Below are 21,503 nucleotides of genomic sequence, written 5' to 3' on the forward strand. Positions count from 1 at the left end.
TACTTTTTGGTTTTGTGCGCATAAATCAAATTAAATTAAGCCTTGTACCTTTGTCTCCGTCGTTTTTAGTGTTTTATCTTTACACAGTTTTAAGTCCAAATATAGAGAGGGTGCTGTATTAGGTAATATGATAGCTAGCTAGTAAAAGTTCTCTTTAAATCCCTTATGAACAAGAATCGTTTTTATCTTCTTTTTTCTTTTGGGTCCATCTCGCTTGTATAACTCAACATGCTGCCAAAAGTCAGCCCAAACCACTTGGGATGACACCAATATTCAATATATGTTGTTTTAAATTTATATCTACTTAAACGTTTAGACTTATAAATGATGAGTTCGTTCAAGTCCTGTTTGGCAAGAGATTTTTTTGACTCTTTTTGGTTAAAATTTATAAAAAGATAAAATAGGCTAAAATTGTAAGACAATGTTACATCAAACGCATAATTATTTCACTTTTTCTCTTACAAACATCACATCCAATTATAAAAAAATTTAACAATATTTCAAACACAAAAATTTTAACCTACTAAAATAACTAACTTTCCAAACAAGATCTTAATATCTGGCTTACTTCTAGGAGGAGGGAATGGGGAAAGGGAGTCGTTAAACACTAGTTGCAAAGGGTGACAAGTTATACAAATTCAAATAAAAAAAAGTAATGATAGTGCGGTGAGAGTCAAACCCCTCACCTTTCTTACAAGAGGGGCGGGTGATAACAATTGGAATAGAAGCTCATTGATTAATATTTTAAGATTCACTTTTGTTTGTCTGTTTGTTTGTTTGTTTTTTTTTTTTTTTTTTTTTGTGTCTAATATGTAATTCCATTTTTACACAAAAACCAATAATCTCTTCCTAGGAGTCAACCAGACATGTAGCAACATCATGAATCACTCATATTTAGTTTTCAATATGTTACTCTATAACATTGTATGTGTCCAACTAGAGATACGACACACTCCATCAAGCACGTCAAAAAATTTCTTGCTCCATCGAGAGTTTTGTGCAAGTCTACTAAGATTGGTTATGGGTTGAAAATTTTTCTTACCCCATTAAGAGTTTTGTAGAAATCTACTAAGTTACATATCCAATTTAGGATATCTCACAAACTCTATCTGGTGTATCAAAAAATTTCTTACTTCGTAAGGAGTGTCTATACAAGTTCACTAATATTGGTTTAGCTATGAAACTATTCATACATCGTTAGTTATCGACTTTGATACCATTTGTTGGGTTATCTAAGGAGCCCACAAATGCAAAATAACGACATGACTCTATACGTTGGGAAATAATGGAGGAATTTACATGCTTAACATTATGACCTAACATATATTATTTGGAATTTATAAGCAAAGAAAAAATCTACTGTCATTTCAAACTATCACACTAATATTACTTTACTCTTTGAATTATCAATTTGAATAATTACTCTCTTAAACTGTTGCATTAGTTCACTATACCTACCTGTTAATGATGTTAATATTTTTGACATATTATCACACTTGTTGGAAATACACATAATTAATTGACAGTATTAATTCACTTTGTCCCAAAATATAAGGAGACAAATATTCATGCACTATGTAGCAATGCACAATCAATTATTAATAAAATATTCAATAATATAGATGAAATATTAATCAATTGCAACAAACTATTGTCTTTAGATACAAATAAATTAAGCAAATCACACATAAGAGTTTGTGTGTTAATTGGTGTGATATTTCATTAAAAATTTAACTCCATTGATGTAATTATAATTTGAGAGGACAAAGTGAAATTTTCCCTAAAGCATTTAAGCTTATAAATATGGTGAATTCATCTATACTAAATGAAGGCTGAACCTAGTGTCTAAGTTTTTGCTTGTTTCTCCTTATGTCATGTGTTCTTCATTTTTTTATTTTAAGAAAAAATGGATAAATGGGGAGAGTGGAACTCGAACATTGGATTCTTGATATACTAAAAAAGACTCTTATTACTTGAGTAGTACATAATATACAATAAATATTTTATTTTATTTTTAAATATCGTATTGTGTGTGCCAACTATTAGTCTAATTTATGTTAGGACTCCTTTTTTTATTTTTTTATTTTATCCAATATAAAAAATTTCTTCTATATATACTCCAACAAGTTTAAAATGTACATGCATCCATTATTTGTTATGTAAAACAAAAAAATAAAAATAAAAATTGAACAGTCAAAAACTATTCTAATTCAATTTGACTCGAGTTATCTCCTACTTTTTTTATTTTTTTATTATAATCTAGGCATCTTCTGTTCATCCTAACTCAATTTGACTCGAGTTATCTTGCATTTGGATGTCAAAAATCTTTAGAAGCCTAAAGTTAATGATTAGACAAATCTCTAATATCTTATTAAAATATTCGAACTTGAGATCTTAAATTTTATTTTTTAATTTTTATGGCTTTGCCAACCCTTTAAAGTTAGGAAAAATTAGTCTAACATCCCTTTTCAACTTTTACTAGTAGGAGAGGTCCACAATATATTTTTGAGTTAATTACCTAAAAATCCTATTTACAAATGTTATGGTGACTCAAGTCCTATCTAAGACTTTTTTAAATTAATAAGTCATATTTAGTAAAACTAAGAATACTATCAGTTTTTCTCAATTTTGAAAACTAAGAACATTATTAATTTTACATAACAGTATTTCAGATAATTGTTTCACTAACTGATAAAAAAACAGAGTATGAGATTTGACATGGATAGGCCCATAAGGTTTACAGCCCACAACAAACAACCTCAAACCCATTGCTTGGGACCCATAGCATAACCCGGCTGGCAAAGCCCAGGACAGCTGGAGGCTATCTGGGCATGGAGGGCCAATGACATTCGGGCACATGGCAGGTGAAACACAGGCCACATCAGCAGACAAAGATCTGCAGAGTTATTGCCACAACACATGACCATTAATGCAGCCCATCACAGCATTTATTACGACAACACCTCCCCGTCGGAACAGAGCCCCCTCACCCTGAACAAGGTAAGCTACGGCACAGGCTTTCGGCGGAAGGGGGCACGTTGCAAGGGACAGTGAAATGATTACCAAAGGATATAAGCAAGAATCGAAGACAAGAGGAAGGTTAAGCTTTTCTATCTCTCTCTCTCTCTTTATATATTCCTTTTTCCTCTACTGATTTGTTTGCCGGAGGGTTCACTAGGGGACTACCCCGTTCCCCTTTGGACTTGCTTGCAGGTCATCTGGTGGAATCATCCGTCTGGATCGGAACTTGAAGAGCTTGGACTAGCTCGACCCATCCACCCAGGATGAACTGCATCATCAGTTGGCCCCGTCTGTGGGAACTTGTGGTTTATTCGTGCGCTAGTTGTGTTCATTATCTTCGGAGCCCCCCTTTCTCCCCGTTACCTTTTCCTCTCACCCGTCCAGGTGTATGGTCACGACTAGGTCCATGGCTTCTCACCATAATACCGCTGATCATCAAACAGACCCTTCCCATCCAAACAACCCACCACAGTACATCATCGAACTTACCAACAGCATTAACTGCGTGGCCGAGCAAAACCAGGCCCTGATCAGTGCTTTACTCCAAAGAAACCTCCCCGCTCCACCTCCAGATATTCCACCTAACCAAGAAAGAACCCCGGTCCACACTGCTCCACAACCCCCTCCGCTCAACCCAGAAGGTTTACAACCTCCTCCTCTTCCACATATGAGCCTACCACCTCCACCCCCACGCCCGTCAGTCGTGGCACTAGCCCCTGAGGGGGAAGCCAGCCGCGTCCTGCCTCCATTGACCGACCATGGCGACAACATTCCCCTCTGGGACGCTGAACTCCGAGCTATGAAGCTCCAACTACAAGGGGTCATGCAAAACATTCAGCACAAGCCCTCAGTCACCGCCAACTTGCCTTTTGTTGCCTCCATCCGGGACAAACCATTGTCCGCCAAGTTCAAAATGCCCACCATTGACTCTTTCGATGGCACGACGGACCCAGTCGACCATCTGGAAACCTACCGCACCCTCATGATCCTCCATGCTTTCCCTGACGAGATCATGTGCCGAGTTTTCCCCGTGACACTGAAGGGATCAGCTTAGCTGTGGTTTAGCCAGTTACCGGCGGACTCCGTCTCCACCTTTCAACACCTCAGTGACTCTTTCCTGAGCCATTTTATCGGAGCCCAGCATCAGAGATGCCCAGCCACCCAACTCCTTAACATTCGTCAGACCAAGGGGGAGTCGCTCCGCAGCTTCGTCACCCGCTTCAACACCGAAGCCCTTCAAGTAGCAGAGAATGACGACAAGGTCATCCTCACGGCTTTCATGGCCGGCCTACAGTCGTCCGATTTTCTTTTCTCCCTCTCCAAAAGCCCTCCAACCACCATGGCAACCCTACTATCCAAAGCCCTGAAGTACATGAATGCTGAAGATTCCCTGGCCGCTCGGCAGGAGCCAATCACTAAAAATCCGACCCCTAGAGACAAGAGGAAAGACTCAGAACCCAGGACCGCCCAGTATAATATTCAAACACCCCACTATAGTGACCGACCCCACTGAGCCGATCGGTCGGCTCTGACCCGACCGCCCGGTCGGTTCGAGCGGTACACACCACTCAACTCTCCCATGGAACACGTCCTCAATCAGATCCAGCGGGACTACCCCCTCAAGTGGCCCCTGCCTTCACGAAACCCTTCCAATCGGAAAGATCAGTTCAAATACTGTCGTTTCCACCAAGACCATGGCCATACCACCGACGAGTGTATTAACCTCAAAGATCAGATCGAGACCTTCATACGTCAGGGCCACCTCAGCCGATTCACAGACACCCGCCCTCAGTAGAGGCAAAGAACCGACCTTCCCAGGAACAATCGCCGGCATACACCATCCCGGAACCAAGCCCCACCTAACCAAGGCCATGATCGCCCACCGCCACAGCCTCGACCTCCAGGCAATCCCCCTCCACCAGTCGGAGAAATTAGAGTCATTTCAGGCGGCCTTGCTTGCGGGGGACCATCCCGCTAGGCTCAGAAGGTAGGGCTCAGACAAAGCAGTGGCGACGGTGGACCGACCTTCCAAACAGTCAAAACAGTGGATCGAACCCATCACCTTCACGGACACCGACTGTGCAGGAGTCCGTTACCCACATGATGACCCCCTTGTCATTTCTGCCATCCTCTCCAACTACAAGGTGAGACGAGTTCTCATAGACAATGGCAGCTCTTCAGACATCATCTTCCTTAATTGCTTCTGCCAGCTCTCCAAACCCCTCTGGTCGGTTTCACCGGCGACCGTGTGACCTCCATCAGCTCCATTGATCTACCTATAACCATTGGCGAACACCCGAGGCAGACCACTAAGTTGCTCACCTTCCTTGTGGTCGACTGCCCCTCTGCTTACAACATCATCCTTGGCCGCACAGCCCTAAAGGCCTTCCAAGCCATCACATCCACCTATCACCTTGCCATCAAATTCCATACCGATCTCGGCGTCGGAACTGTCAAAGGAGAACAGACCGTGACCAGGGAGTGTTATGTCGCCTCACTCAAAGAAGTCAAGCTGAAAGAGGCCATGATCATCGAAGGGCTTGACGTCCGAGACGAGGACGAGCTGGTCAGAGGAGAACCTGTGGAGGAACTTGTTGAAGTTAACATTGATCCCACCAACGCAATCAAAACTGCCAAAATCGGTAGCCAACTACCTTCCCTAGCCAAGGCCGACCTTACCGCTCTCCTGACCGAGCACAGAGATGTTTTCGCCTGGACCCATTCAGACATGCCAGGCATCGACCCCTTCTTCATAACCCACCGCCTCAGCATCAAACCCCACTTTCGACTCCACCGCTAGAAGCAACGCATTTTCCATCCGGAGCGCAACACTCTTATAGCCGAGAAGTTGACAAGCTCCTTGAGGCCCAGTTCATCAAAAATGTGGACTACCCTAGATGGTTGTCCAACGTGGTCCTCGTCCGCAAACACAATGGCAAATGGCGACTCTGTGTCGATTACTCTGACCTGAACCGAGCTTGCCCTAAAGACAGCTACCCCCTTCCCCGCATAGATTTGCTGGTCGACGCCACGGCCGGTCATCAAATGCTCAGCTTCATGGATGCCTTCTCTGGGTACAACCAAATCCTGATGCATACATCTGATCTGGAACACACATCATTCATTACCAACCGAGGTACCTACCACTATTGTGTAATGCCATTCGGGTTGAAGAATGCTGGGGCCACCTATCAACGGCTGGTTAATACCGTTTTCCATCACCAAATAGGTCGGAATATGGAAGTCTACGTCGATGACATGTTAGTCAAAAGAAAATATTCCTCCGATCACCTCACTGACTTACGAGAGACCTTCGCCACCTTGCGCAAGTACCAGATGAAGCTCAACCCAGAGAAGTGCACCTTCGGCGTAGGATCTGGAAAGTTTTTGGGTTTTATGGTCAGTCAGTGCGACATTGAAGCTAACCCTGAGAAGATCAAGGCCTTGGTTGAGATGCAGTCACCTAGGACGGTCAAAGAAGTTCAAAGACTCACCGGCCGAGTGGCAACCCTCAACTGCTTCATTTCCCGTGCAACAGATAAGTGCCTACCATTCTTCAAAGTTCTTCGGTAGACTTTTGAATGGACAGCTGAATCCGAAGAGGCCTTCGAACAGTTAAAGCAATGCATGGCTAATCTTCCCCTTCTTTCACAGGCAATCAAGGGCGAGCCCCTCTTCCTCTACTTAGCAGTGTCGAGCACCGCAGTCACTGCAGCTCTCCTCAGAGAAGATGGCTCAATCCAACGGCCGGTCTATTACATCAGTCGGGCTCTCAGGGGAGCGGAGCAGAACTACCCCTTATTAGAAAAACTATCCCTAGCCTTAGTCATTGCCTCCAGACGACTCCGCCCATACTTCCAAGCCCACTCCATAGTGGTCCTTACCGACCAGCCCCTGAAAAAGGTCATGCAGCAACCAGAACTCTCAGGCAGACTAATGCAGTGGTCAGTAGAACTTAGCCAGTTCGACATCTCCTACCGCCCTCGGACAGCAATCAAGGGGCAAACTGTAGCTGACTTCATCCTGGAGTTCACCAATCCGGCCCCGACCACTACCCCTCTACTCCCACCAACTCCAACAGAGCCAGAAGATCCTCATTCTTGGACTCTCAATGTCGACGGTTCGTCTCGCAGAGAAGGAAGTGGGGCCGGCCTCATCCTCACCTCCCCCGAGGGCGGCTATTTCAAATGTGCCCTCCGTTTTTTGTTTGAAGCAAGCAACAATGAGGCCGAGTATGAGGCATTGATAGTAGGACTCCGCCTTGCCAAGGACATTGGTGTCAGCCACCTCCGAGTATTCAGCGACTCCCAACTTGTCGTCGGTCAGATGACGGGGGACTTCGACGCTAAAGAAGACACAATGCGAGCTTACAGGGATATGGCACTCCCCCTTGTTCGCCTCTTCAATACCTTCCACATCAGGCACATACCTCGGGCGGAAAACTCCAAAGCAGATGAGATGGCTCAACTGGCCTCTGCTAACCACCCTAACCTCAGCCATGATGTCCGTCTCGAATACCTACACCACCCGGCCAATTCACCCGACCTGCAAGTTGTACAGTTCATCCAAAACGAACCCATCCCTTGGGCATCCGACATTCTCCTATTCTTGACCACAGGGGCACTCCAGATGACCAACAGCAGGCAGCCAAAGTCCGATCCCGAGCATCTAATTACATCATTGTCGATGGTATATTGTACAAGCGCGGTTTTTCCCGGCCATATCTACGGTGCCTCAATCCAGCTCAACTAACTTATGCAATGCAGGAGATCCATGAGGGAATTTGTGGTAACCATTCAGGCGGCAGGTCCCTTGCCCACAAGATACTCCGTACTGGGTATTTTTGGCCAACTCTTAATCAGGATGCAACCGATTTCATGCTCAAATGCGATAAATGTCAACGTTTCGCCAACATCCCCCATGCTCCTCCTACAGAGTTAATCACACTCTGCAGCCCTTATCCGTTTGCCAAATGGGGGATCGACTTGGTTGGTCCACTTCCCACCGGTCGAGGCCAGACCAAGTTCGCGATTGTCGCCATTGATTACTTCACCAAATGGGTCGAAGCCGAACCCCTTGCCACAATCACCGAGCGGAACACCACCAGGTTTATCTGGCAATCGATCGTTTGCCGATTTGGCATCCCTTAAGCCATCATCTCCGACAATGGCAAACAATTCGATAACGCGAAGTACAGAAAATTTTGTGCAGATCTCCAGATTCAACCATACTTCTCTTCCCTCGGTCATCCCCAAGCAAATGGCCAAGTCGAGGTCACCAACCGTTCTCTTCTAAAAATCATCAAAACTAAGCTCGAAGCTGCTAAAGGCCTTTGGGCTGAGGAACTACCAAATGTACTCTGGGCTTACCGAACCACTGCTCGCGCTCCCACTAGGGAAATCCCTTTTCGCTTAACATATGGCGCTGAGGCAGTTATTCCGATAGAAGTCAGTCTGCCCACCTCCAGGGTTTTACATCCAGATCTCGCCTCAACCAAAGAGCTCCATCGAATAGACCTGGACCTCATCGAAGAGCTCAGAGAGATTGCTGCTGTCTGATTGGCTTCGTACCAGCAGAAAATGAGAACACACTACAACCGCAGAGTTCGACCACGAGAGTTCTCTGTAGGGGACCTTGTCTTGAGAGAAGCGACTCTTGCCACAAAGAATCCAACCGAGGGCAAACTGGCAGCCAAATGGGAGGGACGCTACGTTGTGAAAGCCCGACCACGACCAGGCACTTACCGACTTCAAGACATGGAAGGCCGAGACCTCCCCCATCCTCGGAATGCGGAACATTTGAAGCGTTACTATCAATGAGTTCATACTTTTGTATTGTCAACATTGTTGTATTTTCCTCTTTAATACATAATGCAAATTTCGACCGAAGTTCTCAGTTTTTATACTTCAACTGTCTGTATGTCGCTCCCATGACACTTTCACTTGCAGCACTCAAAGCCTCAGCCAGACTGAGCACTTCAAAGCCTTAGCCAGACCGAGCACTCAAAGCCTCAGCCAGACCGAGCACTTCAAAGCCTCAGCCAGACAGAGCACTTCGAAGCCTCAGCCAGACTAAGCACCCAAAGCCTCGGCCAGACCGAGCACTCAAAGCCTCAGCCAGACTGAGCACTTCAAGGCCTCAGCCAGACTGAGCACTTTAAAGCCTCAGCCAGACTGAGCACTTCAAAGCCTCATCCAGAACTGAGCACTCCATGCTGAGATCATCCTATCCACGAAGTTTCGTAAAGCAGGACCACGTTTTTAACACTCAGTCACATTTTGAAACTTATTCACAATTCCAGGACCACATTTTTACTTAGTTAGATTCCAAAGGTGTTCTCACGTATTTCATTTACTAATCAGATTATCTCCCATCCCACCTAGCTTGTTTCTCCAATCTCTTCTCTACAAGTTTACAATTAACCGTTTAGTTACGATTTGCAACCTACTTTTCTGTCCTCATCCATGGATTCTTCATCCGTACTTATTAAACTGGAAGTACTAACCCCATTCGAATATTATGTTCTACAATTTCATAATCCAATTTTTCAATAAACCACTATCATCCTTTCAATTTTCATACAAATCCAATCTCATTCTGCAAGGAGGAACTTTTAACTTAACTTTGCACGAAATTCTTATTGCACAATTTTTATGACCAATTTTTATGACAAGACTTCATTCATTTTAGACAATACAGGCCAACAAAGTCAACTGACAACATAAATGAAATTTTATTCATTTACAATGTGTACACAAGTTCATTACAATAAAAAAAAAAAAAAAAAAAAAAAAAACAAAAAAAACAAAAAAAACAAACAAACAAACACAGAGAGGGGGCTCTTCATCTTCCTTGGTTATTCCTCCTCGCTGGATATAAGCTCTTCTTCTTCAATGCCCTCGTCCAGGGGGGTCTGGGCCACATCATCTTCACCAATCGTTACACTACTCAGGTCCAAGTCTGGGAACAGCTCTTCAGCTCTGCGTTTGAACATCTTCCAACCGCTATCCTAGAACTCAGCCATTTCGTGCTTGTAGAAGTCTCACTGCTGGAAGCTCTCAATAATTTCTGCCTCCGTCCTACCTCCAGCAGTCGTCCTTGATGGGCCCACCGCCACAGATTCTTGCCCAGCCAGATTCCTGGCGACTGCAGCATCTACTGCCATCTGAAATTCGGGAGTCCTTTTGTATTGCTCCACTGCTGCGACGCACAAATCGGGGTAGGCCGCCCTCTCAGAAACCGCCTTCGCCCTCTCTTCGTCCAGCTCTCTCTACAAGGCCCCCCTTTCAGCAGCCGCCGTTGCCCTTTCCTCTTCCATTCCCTTCCTCAGACTCTCCATCTCCGCCATCGCCTTCGCATTCTCTGCCTCCAACTCCCTCACGAGCCTCCCCTTCTCCTCCTCTGCTTTAGCGCGCTCATCCTCCAACTCCTTCAACAGATCTCCAATTCTGGCATTTGCCTCATCTTTTTGCCTGACCAGCTCTTCATTGCTGCTCATGGCCTCTTCTTGCCGCTCGACTGCAACAGCGCAGGCTCTTTCAGACTCCTCTAACTTTTTCTGTTCGCCAGCCAGTTGGAACTCGAGCGACACGACCTTACGACGTGTGTCCTCCAGCTCCAACTTGACTACTTGCAGCTCGGCATGGGCAGTCTTCCAGTCGGCACTCTCCTTCTTCAACTTGGCCAACTGGGCCTTGACCTCTTCAGTTTTTAGCTTGGCAGCCCCTGCTTTCCTTAGAAGAGCCCCTGCCAAGGTGGTTACCTCCATTTGGGCGGAGCATAACCCCCTCAGCAAGTCAGCCTCATTGAATCCGGATGCCGAGCGCAGGGCTGTCTCCTCCACAATCTTCACCAAGTGGTCTGCCCCCGCCCTAGCTGGGCCTTCTTCTCTCTCCAACCTTCCAGCTACCGCGCGAGCGTGATAGATTGCTGTGGCCAGATGGACCCCTCATTCCTGGGGGGCAGGGCCCCTTTGGGTCTACTCCCTCCCGCTCGGCTCAGCCTTAGTCAACCCAACTCCTACTTGCATTGTTGGGGCAGTCTCCACAACCTCCAGTGTTGGGGTGACCCCCACCACCTCTGGGGTATCCTTGACCACAGGGGCCTTCACTTCAGCTGGGGCCACCTTAGCCCTCTTGGCCCCAGACTCATCTGCAGCTCCCTCTGGGGCACTCCTCTTCTTCTTCTTCTTCAGAGCCTCCCCCTCCTTTCTGGCCTGTTCTTTTACAGGATCTACTGGGGGCGGTCGTGGCTCAAAACTGCTTAAGTCCTTCCCTCCTAGCGGCCTTGGGCGCTGTCGAATCCTCTCCCGCGCGATCGGTTGAGGCAGTCGGTCTCCTCACGTTTCCTTCAACTTCGTGGCTTTGGCAAGTATGGCCTGATCCTCTACTTTCTGAACTTTTCTTCTCGCCTCCAATTCTGCTCGGTTGAGGTCCCCACCCCTCGGCTGCTGTCCCAACCCTGCCTCAAACAATGCGGACGGCTGAACAAGCTCGTTCCATTTGGCCTTCTCTCTCTCCCTCCACTCCTTCACCCTCTTCACTCTCTCTTCCGCCGCTGCCCCCAGTCTTGACTCCATCGACCTAGTGGGCACCTTCCAGATGGTGCGCACTCCCAGTCCCTTATTGGCAGACACGTAGAACCACCGTGGCCGCCACTCCTTGATCGATGTCGGCAGCCCCGCCACCAACCCTCTCCCCATCACTGCCTGTAGGGTGACCCACGTCTCTTGTTGCCCCGAAGCCTTATAACAGGAAAAGAACTCGTCTACCGCCATGGCTTCCCTTCCATTCGCCTTGGGCCACGCGCTAGCACAGGCCAGCAGAATCTTCCATGCATTGGGCATCAACTGCCCCGGTGCTACCTCTAGACGGTTCAGTATGTCAACCACCACTTGAGGCAGTGGCAACCTCAGCCCACCTTTTAGCGCCTCCTCGTAAAGGGAAAACTCCCCTGGCCTGGCATCAGACGGCCTTTCCCTTGATGTTGGCAGCAATAACTCCACCTCAGCCGGAATCTGGTATTTTTCCCTGATAGCCTCCAAATCCGCCGCAGTAATTGTGGATTTGTCAGCCTTAGTGTGCCACTGATCCGGCTTTACCTGGCTTATTGGCCTTTGAGCCAATATTAGGGCCGACGCCTGCGATTGTCCCACCGGTTCCCCCACCCCCACCATTTGTGTCTCCGTCCTATATCGCGCTTCTAGCTCCTCTACATCATCGTCTCCTAGGGGGTCCACCCTCACATTTACCACTTCTTCTTGTGCCATTTCTAGGGTTTGCTTACGAATCACTTTTGACGCAGGAGCAAGGAAGTTGAGAAAATGTTGCACAGGTGTGTCGTGCGCAATGAAGGAATTAACACTTGGGTATTTTGAGTTTTTGTAAAAAGGTAGGTGAAACGAATTATACCAAAAACCCACGGTTTACCCGTATTCCATGGATCCAAATTAATTTTCGCCCGTTTAAAAACCTTTCAAATCAACCGCCAAAACCGCCTTTTCAAAACCCCCCCCGTGACCTATTGTTTCATTTCTGCTCCAACGCTTCACTTCCCCCACGATATTGCCACGTGTATGGCCACCATGCACTGTCCCCTCCCCTTACCCTGTCCTTTCCATTTCACATCATCACATGGCACGCCCCCCTTTTTTTTTGAGCCCCGCGCCGTACCGCTCGGCCACCCTCACGGTCAGCTCCCCCCGCTCGGCCACCCTTGCGGTCGGCACGTCTCGCGGTCAGCACGCCTCACGGTCAACCCCTCCCGCTCGGCCACCCTTGCGGTCAGCGCGCCTCGCGGTCAGCACGCCTAACGATCGGCCTCTCCGCTCGGTTTGCACTTCTCTTCCTTATTACTATTCCCTTCGTTAGACTAAAGCTGCACTCGGAAATGGGGGACTACTGACATGGATAGGCCCATAAGGCTTACAGCCCACAGCAAACAACCCCAAACCCATCGCTTGGGACCCATAGCATAACCCGGCTGGCAAAGCCCAGGACAGCTGGAGGCCATCTGGGCATGGAGGGCCAATGACATTCGGGCACATGGCAGGTGAAACACAGGCCACATCAGCAGACAAAGATCTGCAGAGTTATTGCCACAACATATCACCATTAATGTAGCCCATCACAGCATTTATTATGACAACACCTCCCCGTCGGAACAGAGCCCCCTCACCCTGAACAAGGTAAGCTACGGCACAGGCTTTCGGTGGAAGGGGGCACATTGCAAGGGACAGTGAAATGATTACCAAAGGATATAAGCAAGAATCGAAGACAAGAGGAAGGTTAAGCTTTTCTATCTCTCTCTCTCTCTTTCTATATTTTCCTTCTTCCTTTACTGATTTGTTCGCCGGACGGTTCACTGGGGGACTACCCCGTTCCCCTTTGGACTTGCTTGCAGGTCATCTGGTGGAATCATCCGTCTGGATCGGAACTTGAAGAGCTTGGACTAGCCCGACCCATCCACCCAGGACAAACTGCATCATCAAGATTAAATATTTTTGCCCTTCTACTTATTGCTTTGATTTAACTACCCAATAAAATCGAGACTATTATCATTTGTTTTCAATTTTAAAACTAAAAACATTATTAGTTTTTTTATTTTATTTTATTTTTTCAATTTTGCACATCAATATTCCATCATCATGATCTTTTTATAAACACAAAATTTTCAGTTTTGCACAAAAAAGTAATTCAGTTTTTTCAATTTTTTCAAAATAAAAACTTTTTTTTTTGGACATAATTTTTTTTAGTTTTTTTAATTTGAAAGTTAATGTTTTAAAGTTTTGAAAATCAAAATAAATGCCAAATTATCATATTCTTTAATAGATAATCATAAACGATGAACAATCATTGTTTGAAGGGAAATTTCAACTATTAAAAATTTAATAGCACTTGAAGGTTCAAAAAATCTTAGTTAGGATTTAATGGAGTGTAAGTTCATAAATTAGGACTTATGTGTTAATTTTACTATATATATATTTTTTTATAGTGTAAGGTCCTCAAGTCCATCACCCGTAATTACAGACATCAAATTTCTTCTAAAACCACTCTCTTTCTCTCTTCACATAATCATCCTCACCTTTTCTCTAGATAGCAAAGCAAAGCAAAATTAAAGCAACAATGGCTCTATGGATCACAAATGTTCAGAACCTCTGACCAAAAATGAGATAGCCAACCTTCTATGATTTCGTTGGTCGTTCTAGTGGAATTGATTTCGAGTTGTTCTTTGTTCGTTGATTTCTATTTGATTTGTGTAAAGATTTCAATTTTGCATTAGGTTTTCGATTCTGATTTGTGGTTCGCATTAGGTTTTTGATTTTAACTTGTGATTTGGAGATCACATTTTTATAATTTTGTTGAGATCTTTGTCTTTGAAACATTAGTCGAGTTGATTTCAAGTTGATTTTGAGTTGATTTCTTATCATAAAGTTGATTTCGAGTTGATTTGCAGTAGACATGTTTGTTGTTCATTGATTTCGAGTTGATTTGGATAAAGAAAATCACACAGGTGAGTATATGATTTGGCTAGAGAAAATCAACAAATTTCTTTGACCATTACACAAAGAAATTTAGCCAAATCTTTTAAAATGTTTACTGTAAAGGTAAAGAAATCCCATGATAGAGAAAATTAACATGCCAGAGAAAATTACATATATTGATTTCAAGTTGATTTGCAGCAGAAATATCATTGTTTATTGATTTTGAGTTGATTTGACCAAAGAAAATTACAAGTGGGAGCGTATGATTTGGCCAGAGAATATCAACATTACAAGGGGAAGAAAATCAAATTTTTTTGGTCCTTACACAAAAATTTATCCCAATTTTTCAAAATGTTTAGTATAAAGGCAGAGAAATCTCATGACAAAGAAAATTAACATACTAGAGAAAATTATATACACATAACTAGCTTGAAGAAGAAACTCAAAAGGGGGGTAGTAAGTAAATTCTAAAGAAAATTAACAGGCCCAATGGGAATTTCAAAGAAATTTCATATCTCAAAGGAATATTTTAATGCCAGAGAAATTGCAGAGAAAATCAACATGCAAGAGAAATTTCATTTTTACAAATTTCTTTAGCTATTGCATACAAATCTGGTAGTCTAATTTGGTCAGAAAAATTTCAAATGTCAGAGAAATTTTGCACACACACATACACAACTGCCAAAGTTATGTCACACATATATTTGTTCATATGAGTTTGTTATTATACTCAATTTGACTACTGCAGTGGATAAACTCATATTCAAGCATAAATTTGAGTAAAAACATTTCTATCCTCAATATCTTTTTGTGTATATATTTGTTGAAGGTTGCCTGAAATTTCTCTGTGAAAAGACACAATTTACTCTGGTTTGGTTAAAACACAAAGAAAATTATGAGCAAACCAGAGAAAATTAGTCGAATACATAGAGAAAATTGTCAGCAAATCACAGAGAAATTTATGAATAAATCAGAGAAAATTTAATCCTAGAGAAATTTCAAAATACAGAAAAATAAAGAAATTGAACAAACTAAAGAAATTTCAAACCAAAGAAATCTCAAAATACAGAGAAATTTGTCTGTGTTCTGAAATTTCTCTAAATTAAATTTTTTTTGTGTCGAAAGTTCTCTGAATCGAAATTTCTCCAGAAAAATAGTGAGAGACCCCAACTATTATGAAAATATTACAATCTTTTATACTATAAAATCTTAATATTAGAAACCTCAAAAAAAAATTCTCCCTAAAGTTACATCCATTTGGCTTAACTCCCCAAACACCCTTTTTTTCTCGCAATGGAAAATAATCACCATGTTCACAGGTGATCATCCCAAACATCATCTTTCTCCTGTGAAAGAACCAACATTTGTCACTGTTCTAGAAGCATTTTGCTATGCGACGACCTAAAAAACCTTCGTTATCATCTTTCTTAATTAGGCATAAAAAATTTAAATGAGACTCTTGAAATTATTTGAATGAAATGCAAAATTAATAATTATGTTCAAGTTTAAAACTTTAAATTTGTAAAAAAAATTTAAACTACCAATAGAATCTCTTAGAAAAATTCAAGATTAAAATAGTTCTCCCTAAATTTATTTATAATATTAAGAGTAAATTATGCAAATAGTCTATATAGTTTACACAATGTGTCAATCTGGTCCATGTAGTTTTAATTTGCTCGATTTGTCCCTTAATTTAACGGATTGTGTCATTTTAGTTTAATAAATAACTGTTGTTAAATTAATTGAACGGAAGGTCAAACAATGTGTCAATTTGGTTCATGTACTTTACACGATGTGTCAATTTGGTCCCTGCAGTTTCAATTTTCTCGATTTTGACAGGGACTAAATTCACACATTGTGAAAAATACAGGGACCAAATTGATATATTGTTTGACATTCCGTTAAATTAACTTAACAACCGTTATTTATTAGACTAAAATGACACAATCTGTTAAATTAAGGGGCAAAATCAAATAAATTGAAATTACGTGAACCAAATCGACACATCGTGTAAACTAAATGGACTATTTACATAATTTTCCCTAATATTAAAATACATAAAACTGAGACCTCTTATTATATGTGAGAAATTACCATGCAACATGATGTATGTGTTGTCTCATATTAAGAATTTGCCTCCTTAAAATCATGTGCGTCCCAACAAAGCAAATCCTTTCTATTATTTCAAGCAAAAATTATTAAGTAATTTTGAAATGTCATATGACATTGCAGTGTTCTTAATAAATAAAAATTTGTAAAATATATTAAGGGGTTGTTTAGAATGTTCTAAATAAGTGTAGTTTTTGACTTTTTATGAAATATAGATTGGGTGTGAGTTGGGTTTGAAGTGATGTAGTAGAGAGGTAATGTAACTTAAATAAGATGATATGACTTAAATAGAATAGTGACTTTTTAACTTTTTGTCTTTTTTATATTACAACAAATAAGGTCCAAGTATGTCATCTTTGATCTTTCAATTACTAATAAGGGGGATTAACATTGTTTTTCCAATAATTTTTTTTACTACATTATTACTTTAAAATATATACACATTTAAAATATCACATAATATTTCGAAACTACTGAATAATATGCTACCTTATTGTACAAATGATAAATACATTTACATGTTTTGTTCTTGCTTATGTGTTTGCATATATGCAAGTAAAAAGAATACTTTTTTTATGCATTTAGTGTGTTGTATCATGTCTATGTTGTTATTTTATATTAAAATTATATATGCAAGTAAAAAGAATACTTTTTTTATGCATTTAGTGTGTTGTATCATGTCTATGTTGTTATTTTATATTAAAATTATATTTTATTTATTTATTTTAGGGCCATGCTACAGACCCCAGTGGGGTGACCCCCACTGACGACCTCCAGTGACGTGTCGCACTGGGGTTGGCCGAAAATCCAAAAAAAAAAAAAAAAAAAAACAGTTTTTTTGGTCCAATGGGAGCTGACCCAGCACCCCCAGCTGGGGTCTCAGTCATTTTTCATATCCTATAATATCTCCTAAATATTTGATTTATTGTTGTTTAGTTGTGTACATAAATAAAACTTCAACGTTGATTGAAAACACAAAAAAAACAAGTCTTTCTTCACCTTCTTCTACTTTGTTGGTTTCTTTGAGTATACTATATTAAGTTTACAAGTGAGTACTGGATAATTTAAGATTCGTGAAATTCACTTTGCTGCACATAAGTGATTTCAAAAGTCGTTATATATTACGTAGTTCCCTCTTACACACAATTCTGTATTTACAATTTTATTTATTGGAAGTGGAAAGATTCTCAAGCAAACCTAGGACTTACTTTGCCACTAGTTTGGGAAAACGAAAAGGATAGAGATAAACAAATGGGTAATGCTAAGAATATTAAATTTTTTACTAAATAAATGATCAAATGTCTCACATGATTCTACACCCATGTAAGATATTTGGTCATTTATTTAGTAGAAAATTTGGGACCTATAACATTTTCCTAAACAAATTAATTTACCAACTTTTTAATCAATTACTTATATTTGTGTAGATTTTACAAATGTGAGTCGATAAAAAAAAAAAATTATAGATTAATTTGTATCCGTAACAAAACTAACAGAAAAATAAGAGAAAAATCTAAGTAAAGAACCTTAGTAAAGTATAATTCCTAAGCACCACTTTTTCTGCACTTACATGTTCGAGCATTCTTAACTAAAATTGGTACAAGGAAGAACCAAATTAAGGTATAAATCCTTTTTAACATATTCATGGTTAGTTATTTTATTTTCAATAATGTCCATTCCTTTCCAAGAAAGAGAACTTGGATGATTTTGATCATTTCTATTTCGTTTCACGAGGTTACACTTGCAATCATGAAAATTTAAAATAAAAAAGTATATAAATACTATGCCATTGTAAGTTCTAAAACTTTCTTCTGAATTTTTAAGAAACATTGATCATGAAATGAAAATCTTTATTCCATACATGAAAAACTTCGTAGAAATTTTATGTAGATTCCTTCCTCAAATTGGTGCAATCAATTGCAATATCTATGCTTCAAATAGACACAATCATATGAATAATTATTTTGAGGAAAATTTCAATTCTTCTCAGTGAAAAGAGAACTTTGATTTCAACTCCAAAAAAATCCACTTTTAAATCCTTCAGTGGCACCATCTAATCTTCAAACATAAACCGTTAATGGCACCCTAGTATCTATGCTGCAGAAGTGCCATATTAGGCATACATCTAAACATCCTAAGCAAAATCTACCCTATGAAATCTTATATATCTTTATGAACACATGATATGATGAGATTCATTAGTTTCTCTACCCAACATTAGATGCAAGATCAACTTCAATATATATATATACTACTTTATTAGACCCCATTTTACTCTTCAAAATCTACTCAAAATTTGTTGACTAAAACATATATTATTTGGGTAAATAGAGGAAGAAAAGTCTCAAGTTTTTATTTGTATTTTTATAAAGGTTCAATTCACTAATTTGAATCCACATACCATAATGAGGTAAAGTAGCTAGCTAGGTCATATAAACTTCATATTTGAAAGAGAGAGAGAGAGAGAGAGAGAGAGAGAGAGATTATGGGAATTAATCAAACCTGGTGCTTGCATAGTCATAAAGCTTGCCAGTGCTTGAAAAGATAATTAGTCCAACTTCAGCGTCGCAAAGGATCGATAGCTCCTTAGCCTTTTTGAGCAATCCATTTCTTCGCTTAGAGAAAGTCACTTGCCTGCTTGATGAATTATCGATCCTTCGAATCACAATCTTTCCTCTTCCCATCTTCACTTCTCTGTTATTTTTAGGGTTTTCTTCTCTCCAAAACCTGTCTCTCCTAGATCCACAAAATCAAATCACAAACAAACAACAACAACAAATCATGAGAATAATACAAGAAAATAAACCATAATAACCACCTAAATTATAGAAAGGTCAGTAAACAACAAAGATCAAAGTAGAAACTACATATATAGAAATAGCAAGCAAAAATGAAAAAATAAAAAACAAAAAGAAAGAAAAAGACAAGAAATAATAAAGGAGACTCATATACAGAACTTACTAATTAGAGCTGTGATTGAGGACTAGAGAGAGAGAGAGAGTTCTTTTGGAGAAATGTTAATGAAGCAATACTTTTCTTTATATGGAAACTAAACAAGAAAGTGGCTTCAAAGAAAAAACATGGAGCGTTTCTGTGCAACCAAAAGTCACTTTACCATTTTTTCTGTTTAAAGATTCAGCAAATCAGAAACACCCATACTAACGCGAGTATATATAAGAAAGTATTATACTCGCGATTTAATGATGACACTTGTCGATACAGACCAAACGAAGGGTTGTTGACGGACGAGAGGAGACTAGGATGGCGAGCAATAGACACACGTCGAGTAGGGAAAGAGGGTATAGTGGTTTTGTACTCGAGCGAGTGGGGGATATGATATGAGTTCCTCGTACCGTGTTTGGGTGTGGAAGTAGTTAATAATTTTTTTTTCTTCAGAATTTTGATGGTGCTGTCTAAGTCTAACGTATAGATCACTGACATGTGCTTTCCTTTTTTGCCCACCTCGGACGTTTTTATTTTGGAAATGTTTGAGAAGCCTAAAAAAAAATTAAAAAAACAATACTTACAATTATGTGACAAAATATATATTAATTTTTGTTTTGTTATATATTTAAATTTGTTTGTTTAACTATATGAGTGCGTTTGTTTGGACGGACTGGATAAGGAGGGATTGTAAGTCATTGGACTATTAGTCCTGGGATATATTGTCCCGGGACTATTTGGTTGTACTAAATTTGTATCCTATGTTTGTTTAGTCATGGAATTAAATGTCTGGATTGGACTGTTTTTAGTTATCCAATGTTTGTTTGGGATATTATGGAGAAGGATAAATGCTCAAATGACTATTTTATCCTTTTCAATTATTTACTAAGTAATAGCAATATTGAACATAGCTTTAATATTTTAATTATTTTTAGCTAGATTAAATAAAAAGTTGTTTTATTTTATTTTTTGCACAATATTTTAATTATTTTAATTTATTATTTTCAATTAAATTAAATTTATAATTTATAATTTATATTTTTTATTTAATATATAATTTTAAATTAAACGACAATAAATTTTTTTTATTTAATATATAAATTAAATTTTCAACAACACTAAAAAAATTTAATTTATAAGGTCATAATTTATAATTTATTATTTTTAAACAAATTTAATTTATAATTTATATTTTTTATTTAATATATAATTTTAAATTAACAATACTAAAAAAATAATTTAATTTAATATGTAAATTTAATTTTTTAACAACACTAAAAAAATTTAATTTATAAGGCCATAATTTATAATTTATTATTTTTAATTAAATTAAAATTATAATTTATAATTAAATTTTTTTATTTAATATATAATTTTAAATTAACAACACTAAAAAAATAATTTATAAATGTTCAAAAGACTATTTTATCATTTTCTAATTGTTTGCTAAGTAATAGCATGAAGGGTAAAATAGATATTTCACAAAATAATCCCATAGGATACTAATCTCATGGTTTCTATCCCACCTCCCCCCATGGGATATGATAGTCTCATATTTGTGGGACTAATAGTGCACAGGGATTATTAGTCCGGAGCAAAAAAAATGAAACAAACTATGGACTATTAGTCCGGTGGGACTAATAGTCCAATCCCACTCTCTAATCCTTCAAAACAAACACACCCTATACTTCATGTTTGTTTGGGCGGACTGGATTAACATTCCCATGACTAATAGTCCTAGGACTACGAATCCGTTGGATTATGTATCCTATCTTAACTAATAGTCAAGTTTAAAATTTTTTTTTTTTTGATCGGCAAAGAAAATCTTTATTGATGAAGGTATGCAAAAAGTATACAGGACATCAATAAAGAGGAGCTTGGAGCTAACTGAAGCTCCAAGCGCCAGTTTAAAATAGTCAAGTTTAAAATAATTAATCCGTACTTCAAT

The 21,503-nt window shown here is 40.1% G+C and overlaps 1 protein-coding gene across 1 annotated transcript in view; it reads right to left on the bottom strand.

Moving 5' to 3' along the window:
- Positions 1–19,705, bottom strand: part of LOC114323474 (MADS-box transcription factor 23) — a 36,370-nt gene extending 16,665 nt beyond the window's left edge. The window contains exons 1-2 of the mRNA XM_028271093.2: positions 19,574–19,705; positions 19,115–19,348 (exon numbers count right to left, since the gene is read on the bottom strand). Of these exons, the coding sequence (XP_028126894.2) occupies positions 19,115–19,296 (182 nt within the window). The 5' untranslated portion in view covers positions 19,297–19,348; positions 19,574–19,705. The remainder of the gene's footprint in view (positions 1–19,114; positions 19,349–19,573) is intronic.
- Between the last annotated feature and the right edge of the window lie 1,798 nt (positions 19,706–21,503).

Source organism: Camellia sinensis, chromosome 2 (genome assembly GCF_055761805.1).
Source record: "Camellia sinensis isolate YWXY chromosome 2, ASM5576180v1, whole genome shotgun sequence".
Lineage (NCBI taxonomy): Eukaryota > Viridiplantae > Streptophyta > Magnoliopsida > Ericales > Theaceae > Camellia > Camellia sinensis.